Source organism: Danio rerio, chromosome 7 (genome assembly GCF_049306965.1).
Source record: "Danio rerio strain Tuebingen ecotype United States chromosome 7, GRCz12tu, whole genome shotgun sequence".
Taxonomy (NCBI): domain Eukaryota; kingdom Metazoa; phylum Chordata; class Actinopteri; order Cypriniformes; family Danionidae; genus Danio; species Danio rerio.
In genome coordinates, this window is record NC_133182.1 from 56247528 (window position 1) to 56260000 (window position 12473).

Consider the following 12473-nt stretch of genomic DNA (forward strand, 5'->3'; position numbering starts at 1 on the left):
GTCTTTAGAGAGATGGCATTAAAAATTCATACTTTTATGATGAAAGCACTGCAATTTTATGCTGGGCAAAACAGTGCAGTGCAAAGCAGTAGGCAACACTGATTTACTGAACAAATGAATGCATCACATTTAATAAACATATTTTTGTATGGTTTTTCTAATGCTATAGTTAAAAATTTAACAAAGTTTTGTTCATTTTGATAATTTACAATGTGTCAAATATGATAAATAAGTTTTAGAGGGATATGATGTAAACATTTAAGTTTCTCTCTTTGTGTCTCTGGTTTGTTCTGTAGACTACTGTATATATATATAAATATATATATAAGTATATATATATAAATAAATAAGACTGCTTTTATTCAAGCCGAAATGAAACAAATAAGTCTTTCTCCAGACAAAAAAATATTATCAGACATCCTGTGAAAATTTCTTTGCTCTGCTAAACATCATTTGGGAAATATATAAAAAAAAAAAAAAATTCAAAGGGAAGCTAATAATTCTGACTTCTACTGCATAGTTGAATTATTAGCCCCCCTGAGTTATTAGCCTCCCCCCTGTTTATTTTTTCCCCGTTTTCTGTTTAATGGAGGGAAGATTTTTTCAACACATTTCTAACATATTAGTTTTAATAACTTATTTCTAATAACTGATTTATTTTATCTTTGCCATCATGACATTAAATAATATTTAACTAGATATTTTTCAAGACACTTCTACACCGTTTAAAGTGTCATTTAAAGACTTAACTAGGTTAAGTAGGCAGGTTGGGGTAATTAGGCAAGTTATTATTAAACAATGGTTTGTTCTGTAGACTATCGAAAAAAATATATAGATAAAAGGGGGTAATAATTTTGCCCTCAAAACGGGTTTTTAAAAATTAAAACTGCTTTATTCTAGCCGAAATAAAACAAATAATAAACTATAAATATATATATATATTTTTAACCATAATGTCATATTTTGTTATAAACCTATACAGACATTAGACTTATATTTCAACATATCATAATAATGAACATCCACAATACTGATATCGTGTTCACTTCAAAATACTGTGAATGATTATTAAATATATAAACTTTTAGAGTTCCTTTTAGGAAAATCCATATTGTTGTTTTTTCAGGGGTTGTTCTGCACAGCAACAAATTCTAGAAAAAATAATCTAGGCTACAACATTGAAACTCCTGTGATAACTTATAGGCCTTTTGTTCATTAACGTTATACATTATGAATCTATTTGTTAGCCGCAGTTAAATTAACCAAAGTCAATGTAATGACAACTACAAAAGCATTTACTAATCTTAGATGATGTTAACTTCTTAGCTAATGGCAAATAAAATGTTAAAATCCAAAAGTTGTAATAATTTTATTAAATGAAGTTAATAACTAACAAAATGAATTTGTATTCATCATCATTTTGCAATTTAAATAATTTAAAACATTTATTTACTTTGTGAACATGTATACAATAAATCAATAAGTTAGCTTCAGCAATTAATTACTAGATAGATAATTACATTTAGCACGTAAAGCATGATTTATTTTACTTTAATATGTGCTTCATTGTGTTTATTTATGACTATAGTTGGTTTATTATATTTATATTATATATTACATAATTTTTTTTCACTTCCCTATAAAATCATCCCAAACAAAGTTTTGACTTAGCGAATCAAGCGATTTGAGTCATCTGATGAAATTTTATTTATATCGCAATATATATATATATATTGTGGGAAAAAAAATATTCATTCATTCATTCATTTTCTTGTCGGCTAAGTCCCTTTATTAATCCAAGGTCGCCACAGCGGAATGAACTGCCAACTTATAAAGCAAGTTTTTATACGCAGCGGATGCCCGTCCAGCCACAACCCATCTTGGGAAACATCCACACCCACTCATACACTACGGACAACTTAGCCTACCCTATTCACCTTCACCTCGTCTTTGGACTGTGTGGGAAACCGGAGCACCTGGAGGAAACCCATGCGAACGCAGGGAGAACATACAAACTCCACACAGAAACACCAACTGAGCCGAGGCTCGAACCAGCAACCCAGTGACCTTCTTGCTGTGAGGCGACAGCACTACCTACTGCGCCACTGCTTCACCCGAAAAAAATATTGTAATGTTAATTTTTCCAATATCGTGCAGCCTAGATACATGCAAACGTGATATGAAAACTGTAATTCAGTCAAGACCTCTGGAACTCTAAAACTACTTTAGCCAACTGTAAAACAATTGCACACATTAACTCGCAACAAAAATGTAAAACAATTTTACACAATTGCACACATCATCAACTAATCATATAATAATTAAAAACCAACAGCAATGTAGTATTAGATACAGAATTATGTAGGCTAACTTTACATTGCTTTTTGACGTCTGTCAAAATGAGGTAAATGACAGCATTCACTTTCACTAAATGTTTAAATGAATCATTTAAGGAAACTATTCAGGGATTCATTTCACAACTCAAGTTTGAGGAAAGGTGGGGGTGGGCTATTTATGTCAGGTTGATTCCTTGGCATGATTATTTCTGTTTCTTTAAAACACCAGCGCTTTGTTCAGTCTCCTTATTATGTTACCACACAAATAAAAAAACGCATCTCTATATCAACCCAAGATGAACTACTTTTGTTTTGTTAAATGTAGAAATCCCGTGTTCTCGGATAAACTCACATGCATTTAGTACACATCAGTTAATTATCAGTCGATAATTACTCGGTTCAGACAAATCTTATGTAGGAGTCGGACGGTTTTAAATGAAGTAAAAAGCCACCATCCGTATGAAATATCGCTCACAGCTTTGCTTTGTTCTCTGCTGCGCATCACAGGGATGGGAAGTGAGTCTAATTACCTCAACTGTTACAGATGCTATGCGTTTATAATCTAGACGGTTTAGAAATTTGCAAGCTCATGAAAACCATAAACACATTAAAATAATGGCAATGTCGAGCATCCTTTTCACGTCCCAAAGCTGACAAAGAAACATGATGTTGGAGTCGTGCAAGCACAAAGGGATGCGAACAGTATTTCGTCTTTGAAGAGTGACATTAATGTCCAAGTCATATTTAATAACAACAATTAAAGTCAAATTGGAGGCGTAACGTTATGTGATTTGTGTGCACTGCAATGCACGAGCTATAACAATAGGGTCGGTAAAACGGGTTATATTGTTAAATATTTTGACATTAAATGCACGTACTGTAAAAGGTAAACACAGACATACATATATGCATACGTATACATACATGGCAATGCCAAAGTGACCACTCCAGAATTGATGTTTTGCCTGTAAATCAACGAAGACACTGGATGGAAATGTGCAAAAGGCCACGATACTCACGTATGGGCGCAGCTTGCGATGCTGACAGGTTTGTGGTAGACCTCCAGACAGATGGGACAGGAGAACTGGCTTTCCAGGCTTTCCCCAGGTGCGGCTGCTGCGGCTCCATTTTGCTGCTGATGCTGCCTGAGCTGAGCAGCGGACACAAAACTGCGGAACATCGCCATCATGCACACGAACCGCAGGACGAACCACTAATACCGCCGATACAAATAGATTTCCGTGGTTTTAACGAATGTCTCGCCGGGAAAAGGTGATTTATTCGACATTAGATTCCGCATCTGCAATCTCCAACAGTGTTAACCAAGGAGGACACGCCGTTGTTCCAAAGAAGTAAACATTACATGGTAGCTTTAACGGAACGGTCTCGATCGGATTAGGCGAGAAAAATTGTGGGAGTTGTAGTTTTAACAGGGATCATTTTCGTTTAGCTACTGTTTAAACGGACTACATTTCCCAAACATTGCATTTATAAGAATTACATAGAGCATAGATAGATGGCGTCAAAGTGAATTTAGAAAATGTAACAAATAAGGTCCAAAGCTTTTAATAAAAAAATATATACACATTTTTATATATTAAGAAATAAATCTAACGTTTATATATTTGTTTTTATTTATTTTAATGATAAATACTTTTTGCGATACGAGACGATGCATAAATGCAATAACATAAACAAAAAATATAAAATCTTTAAAAAGTGATGCGAGGGATGAACAGTTTCGTATCAATACAGAAAATGTATAATTTGTAGAAATAAACTTTTAGGAAAAGAGGGCGGTAGGGTGACAACAACAAAACGAGAAAGCCGAAACAGCCCAGCATGTTGGCTATTTCTCAGTTATATAGCACGGGTCTTCTTTTGGCCCTTTGTTGCATGACAAAATGTATATATAACCCGTAATAACACCTGAATGAAACAGTATTCATCAACTAAAGTATTAATGCCAGACACTGGGCTAATAACAAGCGACGCAAGCGTGTGGGCGTGGCTAACGTTACATTGCGTCATCAAAAGGAGTCAGGAAAACATAATTCAACTCACACGTGAAGTATGTGCTGTTTTAACGATTCTGTATAATAATGATTTCCTGAATCGACTTATCATTAAACGAACTGAATTTACGTCGTGTTGTTTTGTTTTCAATTAGTTTGTGAATTGGAAGCCGTCATGTGTCAAGTTGAAGAGGATTATAATGGTCTGGAATGTAACCAGGAGAAGATCCCTGTGTCGGGGTAAGTTTAAACAACTGCTCTTTGACAGGTTTAAGATATGATTTGGACAATATAGTGGTGATTTTTTTTTGAAGTGCCGATGTGACATCGTAAAATTTTATCAGTGGGATTTTCTACCGCAAATGTGCATTATCTGTCCCTGAAATTAAAACATAAATACAGTGAATAAAAAGTATTTCGTACCAAACTATTTTATAAAGGACTGATAGATGATTTCTGTGAGTAGGTTTGTAAAGAAACATGTCATTCATTTTATTCTCATATTGTTTTTCTTTATTAAAAACATTTTACAAATGTACAAACCCTGTAATGGTCCTTGTCCTCAGCCCAGTTGAACTTACAGCTTTAATAGTTTTGTTATGCATAACATACTTATTCTTTTGCTTAAATTAAGGTCAAAATGCTTAAATTATAAATAAGTTCTACAAATAAATACTACAAATATAGAATGTCAGTCCTGTCACATTTGCATTAAATTAAAAATATTTAATTGTGAAAGTGACATAATTTGATGGAGGAGAAGCTGACAGTGATCAAGGATGCGTTGTATCATTGAACTGCAAAATTTTATGCATGTTTTGTATGACTTTTTTGGGGGGGACGACAAGCTTAAAAATGATTTTTCTGTATGTTTGTCTTGCAACATAAAATATACTGCAGCTGTTTTGTTATGCATGCTATTAGCCTATCCGTAAACATACTATATTGCTGGATTCTAAAGTGAGAAACAAAAGAGATGTTCCTACAGTATAGCTAAAATCATTGCGGACACCAAAAAGGGGGAACTTCTGCCAATAGTTCTAACTATTATAAATAAATAAATAAATTTCTTCAGTCTGAAAGCCCCTGTTATTTTTGTTATAGGTTAGTAACTTTGTGCAGTTTATAGCAGTAATAAATGCAGCTATTATAGTGTAGTTGCTACAATAACCTGGGTGTATATATATATATATATATATATATATATATATATATATATATATATATATATATATATATATATATTTATTTATTTATTTATTTATTTATTTTACAGTTTATCTATTTTTTCTCTCTTTTTAAAAAAACTTTAGAAATAGCAAGTTTAAGTTTTTATCATTCACATCAATTGATTAAAAACATAATAATATACATAAAAATATAAATAGGTCCTACAAAAAGATATATAATGTCAGTCCTGTCACAATTGCATTAAATTTAACAGAAAATGTTTGGAAGTGACATAATTTGATATAGGAGAAGCTGACATGACAAGGATGCCTTCTTTTGATGCCATGAATTTATTCATGTTTTGTATGATTTTTTTGAAGACGACAACAAGCTTAAAGGTAAGGATGGCTGAAGTGATCCCGAAGCGCAAGTGTTTCGAAACACTGCACCGAAGCATGATCCGAAGCACCCAAGTCACGTGACTAAAGTGTTTCGAAACACCTGGTCACGTGACTAAAGCGATTCAAAGCATGGATCAGCTTAAAAGCGTTTCGAGAGCTGGCGAATCTTCATTTGGCTGCCAAGGTCAAGGATAATCTTGTTTCATATGGCCTAGTGGACTGTGCGTGTGTACGCTGATACCGTGCTTCGAATGACGTTTTTGGTTCGAATCCCGATTTGTATAAATACTCTGAAATCATGGTTTCATGTATTTTAATCATGTTTCTGTTTTGTGTAGCCTAAATAGGATACAGCTGCAGTTACGCCATCAATTTAGCATCATTTTTGTAACACTGTAAAACTATAATTAATAATTTTACAGTACTGTGATAGTTGGGTTTAGGGTTTGGGTAGACATTAATAAAATACAATAAATGGGAAATTTAATGAATAATATAAATAATTATTGATAACTTCAGGCCACAGTTTCTGATCTACCAACAACCCTGTTTTAAGACCAAAACAAGACATATTTATTCACAAATTGTTTATTCGGATATCAGACCAATGTTGAAACCAAATGATACAAGAGCAAAGCATTACCAACTGGTATTAAAGCATTTCAAAACATCAATATCAGCCTGGATTCGAATCCACTATCCCCGCATAGTAGTCAAATACCTTAACCACTCCACTATATTACCTGAAGATTCAAGCATACAAAGTGGGGTTTAATGCCTCAATTTGCTCAACTGTTCTTTGCTGAAGCTGTTTCAGTGCAATACATGAAAGAATTACCACTAGTTGTCACTGTAGAGTGGGGTTTCGAAACGTTTCGAAGCTTCGACACATTTGGTTCGACTGTTTCAGTGTTTCACGAAGCCTCGCTTTGCCCACCACTACTTAAAGGTCTGGCCCTATCACATATTTTTTTTAGTAAATGAAAATGTAAATTTCTGTTATAATGTGCTTGTTGTTCAGTAATACAATATTTATATGGACAGTGTATATCCATATTCATGTACTAAAAATAATTTTTTATATCATTAACAAAATAGCCCAATCCCCTGGACACAAACTCTCTTTTTTGTTTGACCCCTTTTTCCAGACTTAACAGAAAGTGTATGAAATGTAAGGAGGGAACTGCTGTGCTCATCATTCGTGTCAGTGATGCATTTTGCAGGTAATACTCTATTCATTTTCCTTCTCAATCTGTCACTTATACTTTATGTGATACATGTGCAGTGTTGTCAAAATCAGCATTTATCTGTTCAATAGGTCCTGCTTCAAGGAGTACTTTATACACAAATTCCGGGCGATGCTGGGAAAGAATCGTGTCATATTCCCCCAGGAGAAGGTACTTTTACAATTGTGAATATGAAGATAGTATGTGTTTTGAGAATTTAGATTTAAAGGAATTTAAATAAAGATTCCCACAGTCATGGTAAAAATTTAAAGCATTTAATCCTAATCAGTTGTTAAATATTTGACATATCAGATTTGGATTGTTTGGAGCCATCCGTAATAGCACACATACAATGCTGAGACCTCTACAATATGTCGTTAAGATGTTTATGTGTGTAATATTTAGTATATTTTTTGAAGAGATTAGTAAGTGTGTGCGCGCGTGCTAACTGGTATAGTGGTATTCTTGTTATATTCCAATAATGGAACAAATCACACAGTTATACGATTAAACAATAGCAATAGAAATGCAATAAAAAGCATATATAAATATATATATATATATATATATATATATATATATATATATATATATATATATATATAAATATAAATATAAATATATATATATATATATATATATATATATATATATAAATATATATATAAATATATATATATATATATATATATATATATATATATATATATGTATATGTATATATGTATATGTATATGTATATAATATATAAACGCTTGAATTAGTTAAAAACACAAGCAAAGGATAAACTATATGACGTATTGTGCAGCTCCAATACACTTATATATATACATATATATATATATATATATATATATATATATATATATATATATATATATATATATATATATATATATATATATATATATATACATATATATATATATAAGTGTATTGGAGCTGCACAATACGTCATATAGTTTATCCTATATATATATTAGTGCTGTCAATCGATTAAAAAAAATTAACTAATTAATCGCACCTTTCGCGATTAATCGCATTTAAAATACTGAAACTTGTAATTTTGGCTATTTCAATGTAAAATTAATGTAAACGCAAGACAAAAGATATTTTAATTTAAAATATAATTGTTTAATAGAATTTTTGTTTAACTTGTAACACAGATTTTTTCATGTAAACAACATACCCACAATAAACCATCAAGATCCTGGCTTGACAGCCATATTTATTACAGAAATTAAAACACAGGCATGTTAATGACATTTAAATTTCAAAACAATCAATGCCAATAAAGAAAACATTGATTTCCATGTTGGATTCTAAGTGGACTGCAAAAAAATGCCAAAATACAGGAATTGCAGATATGGAAAATGAAAAATTATAATAATAAACTATAGAATACAAACTGTTGCACTCATTGTAAAGTTTTATTGCTGTGAGTTGAGAACATTAGTTATAGAGTAGAAACAATTTTGCTTAATCCTCCTTTACATTCATCCAGTTGCTAAGACTAGGAGTATCCCGCAAGTGCACAGAGACTCCCAAATGCCCGCAAATGAATGATAATTTCTTGCAAACCAGTCGTTAAATACATTGCACACCCCTCTCGCCCCTACTCAGATACGTCGCTCACTCCACCCTTGACACCACTCAACGGACCTGACACAGACAGACACGCACAACGCGCTGCAGACATTTTGGCCCCAACGGCCTTCCATACTGGAGTGACTCCCCTCAGATTCAACACGCATGATCACGTTCATCAAATTTGCTTAAACTAAGCGTCCTAAAGTATTACCGTATTTCGCAAGGATTCAGACACAACAATGCGAAGCATACGCTTTCATTGCGTTTAATGAGGAAACACGCTAAACTTGGAAGGCTTATGCTGATAGGCAGAGTAATGCCCTGTCTTTGACAGCTCGCGACTTCACCAGACGTTCTGATTACATTTACATAAGACACCAATACTCAGATTTTAATATGATTAAGATAATACTCCTATTAAAAATTCTACCGTATAGCCTTAAAAGGAACCTTACCTTAAAGGAACACAGAGTCACGAAATGCGGAGGATTTTCTTTCTGTTCGCCATGCGGTATCAACTTACAACAGAAGTCGAAAGATAAAAATGAAACACCCGAAATTGCATGAAACTCTGGATAACCTGTGATGCAACTAATTGTTTTATACTGGAACTTGCCTTTAAAAAGTGCTGCTTTGGTCTTATCCACATTTATTGCATGTTGAACACACGTCCACCACAACAGGAAGTAAAAAAAAACTGCCACTGCGTTAATTGCGTAAAATTTTTTTTAACGCGTTAATTATTTTAAATTAATCGCATGCGTTAACGCGTTATTTTGACAGCGCTAATATATATATATATATATATATATATATATATATATATATATATATATATATATATATATATATATATATATATATATATATATCCTTTGCTTGTGTTTTTAACTAATTCAAGCGTGTTCAAACTATCTGGGAACAAGAAATTATAACCATTGTAGCTCTAATCAATATTCATTTTAAATTATCTTTTTGTAATTTTATAACTTTGTTTTATGCAGATGCACTTCTCTACAAACCTTTTTAGTTGAATTTGTATCAATTATCTGACTGTTTCTCTTAGGTCCTTCTTGCTGTTTCTGGTGGAGCAGCTTCCTGCACAATGCTTTCACAAGTTCAAGAGGTAAACATTATGTCTTACATCAGGAATAAATGGCAACTGGCCATTGAATTGTTACAAAAAATAATGAGGTGATGATGCCGTGAAGCAGTGTGACTGTTACACATAGTTGTGCATTATTTTCTAATAATTCAATGGATTGGAGTCAATTGTTCCACTTATACTACAATTACCACATCTAAAGACAATATTTAGAAATTGTATGTAAAAACATAGAGTGGCGCAGTAGGTAATGCTGTCGCCTTACAGCAAGAAGGTCGCTGGTTCGAGCCTCGGTTGGATCAGTTGGTGTTTGTGTGGAGTTTGCATGTTCTCCCTGCATTCGTGTGGGTTTCCTCCGGGTGCTCCTGTTTCCCCCCACTTTGGAAGTCAGTGGTTACCAGTTTTATTATTATTTTTTAAATATAAATTTTTTTTTGCTAAATAGAAGAATGAAACACAAACAGGTTTGTTTTAATAGAGTAAATTAGTGGTATAAATTTCGGTTTTGGTTGAACTGTCTTTGATTAGTAATGAAACAGGACAAAAACTAGTTTCTGCACATGTGCATGTTTCCTTGTGTGTGTCTGTACTATAGGCATGTGCATTTGTATGGGAGAGAGGGGGATAGAGGGGTAATAAAGAGTCGTTTCAAGAAAGAAACATGTTTGCATGGAGATAGTTAATCATTTCATATTCTATAGTTTTTTTTTTACATTTGCCTAGTCAGTGTTTTTGTAATTATGTTGCTATTGTAGGCTGTATGGACTGTATGGAGTAATTTATTATGGAACTGTAATAAGGTTAAATTCTGTCTGAAAGACTTTAGCTGTTCATTTCCCTGAATGTAATTGCAAGTCTCTGAATATTCATCAGCCAATCTGGAAAAACATTCAGACTTCATATAATATTGTTTTTTGATTGAGTAATATCACAAAATCTGAAACGAATTTTGTCCATACTGCAACTAGGATAATAAATACACAGAGCAGCATTTTCTGATTTCCCCCCTAGCTGTATCATTAACATAGTTATTTTCTTCTTTTATTAAAGTGCTGCTGTTTTGATACAATATGTTGCATAAATTTCTGTTAGTAAATGTGATTTCATGCTTTTGTTTTTCAGGGTCTGAGTCGAGATGCTCCCAAAAAGCTAAGATTTATGCCTGGAATTGTATACATTGATGGTAAATCTCTTTTACTTCAACGAACAGGATATTGTTTTTGTATTTTGAGCTTATGGTTGGCATCGAATGGTTGGTGATATTTTAAAAAGGATTTGATGATGTTATTTGTTAGATGGTGGAGCTTGTGGGCGAAGTGAAGACGAGCGGCAGACTTCAATATCTCAGCTGAAAAACATCTTCACACAGACTGGCTTCCCCTACTTTATAGTTCCTTTAGAGAAGGTAAACAGCCTGAAACCCAAAACATCAACAGCCTTTCAGAATCTCTTTCCTCTTTTACTAAATAAAATCAAATAAACTCTAGAGACTTGACTTGCCTTTCTTAATTAGTTTTTCATCTTGTTTTTAGTCTAAAAATCTAATCAAATTCTATATTCTTTACATTTTATACAAGTAAAAATATTATTTTATCTTTCAAAATGATAAGTTAAAAGTAGATGAGTTTTTCGTTTTAAAACAAACAAAATAATCCACCAGTGGTGTAAATGCAATTATTATGTTTTTTTTGGGGGGGGGGATGGAAATTAGTTTATTTTACTTGCCGCATTGGGAAGTAAGTTTTTTATTTTTATTTTACTTGTTTGAATAAAACCTCACTTAATTTTTAATTTTTAAAAATTTATTTCTGAAAACAAATCAGTATTTTTTCCTAATAAAAATGCTTTTAAAATGCTTATACTATGCTTCTTGATCTAAGAATAATGCATATTAATTAGAAATGGTAACACTAAAATAATGGTCCATTAGTTTTTGTTAATACTAATATAAACTATAAATAAACGTTTATTACGGTATTTTTTAAATCTTTGTTAATGTTATTTAATTTAAGTAACATTAGTTCATGATTGTTCACATTAACTCATTGTGCATTTACTAATGTTAACCAGCACAATTTTGAACTATGATTAAAAAAAGCTTTACAAGACTATTGATACTTAGTTAATGTTAAAAATTAAAGCTCCAGAAATACTCTGACTGGTGAAAAACTTAACTCTTAAATGTGTCTTAGGTTTTCAGTTTGCCCACCTCTGTCCTTGTACCTGGCACATCTGACCCAGACCCATCCAATCCCTGCTATAAGCAAGCTGTGGACAAGTATCTGAAAGAGAAGCAGAAGCTTAGAGAAGAGGAGGCCGTCTGTGCTGTGGCTCAGCTCAATCTAGAAGATTCTGCATATTTACCTGAACACAAGCTGGCGTTACAGAGATTGTTCTCATCACTCAAGACACTGTCAGCCAAACAGGAGATGTTACAGACCCTGAGGTGAGTTTTTCAACCAACTCCTTTGCTTATCTTGTGTGTATTTTGTGTTTGCTTTAACAATGAGGATGCCAATTATCATGATAAAATCTGATCCATTTACTTGCAGTTTACAAAATTGTCTCCCTGTACAACCTTAATAAATAAATATTTTTTTTGCAAGTATTTATTAATAAACTAAAATATA

The 12473-nt window shown here is 32.6% G+C and overlaps 2 protein-coding genes across 13 annotated transcripts in view; one reads left to right on the forward strand and one right to left on the reverse strand.

The window, feature by feature from the left end:
- Nucleotides 1-3682, reverse strand: part of rnf166 (ring finger protein 166) — a 76588-nt gene extending 72906 nt beyond the window's left edge. For all 8 annotated transcript variants that reach the window (XR_012382704.1, XR_012382706.1, XR_012382705.1 and 5 more), the window contains exon 1: nucleotides 3356-3682. Coding sequence is in view for 1 of the 8 variants with exons in the window: in XM_009303490.5 (XP_009301765.1) it covers nucleotides 3356-3525 (170 nt within the window). In the remaining 7 variants the exon portion in view is untranslated. The remainder of the gene's footprint in view (nucleotides 1-3355) is intronic.
- A 689-nt stretch (nucleotides 3683-4371) lies between these two features.
- ctu2 (cytosolic thiouridylase subunit 2 homolog (S. pombe)) overlaps nucleotides 4372-12473 on the forward strand; it is a 33793-nt gene continuing 25691 nt past the window's right edge. For 3 of the 5 annotated variants that reach the window (XM_073906442.1, XM_068222227.1, XM_068222228.1), the window contains exons 1-8: nucleotides 4372-4407; nucleotides 4507-4591; nucleotides 7071-7145; nucleotides 7241-7319; nucleotides 9805-9864; nucleotides 10966-11026; nucleotides 11139-11248; nucleotides 12036-12289. In XM_073906442.1, the coding sequence (XP_073762543.1) occupies nucleotides 4527-4591; nucleotides 7071-7145; nucleotides 7241-7319; nucleotides 9805-9864; nucleotides 10966-11026; nucleotides 11139-11248; nucleotides 12036-12289 (704 nt within the window). In that variant the 5' untranslated portion in view covers nucleotides 4372-4407; nucleotides 4507-4526. Of the gene's footprint in view, nucleotides 4592-7070; nucleotides 7146-7240; nucleotides 7320-9804; nucleotides 9865-10965; nucleotides 11027-11138; nucleotides 11249-12035; nucleotides 12290-12473 lie in introns of all 5 variants that reach the window. The other 2 variants (XM_068222229.1, NM_001003560.2) reach the window with 2 other exon arrangements.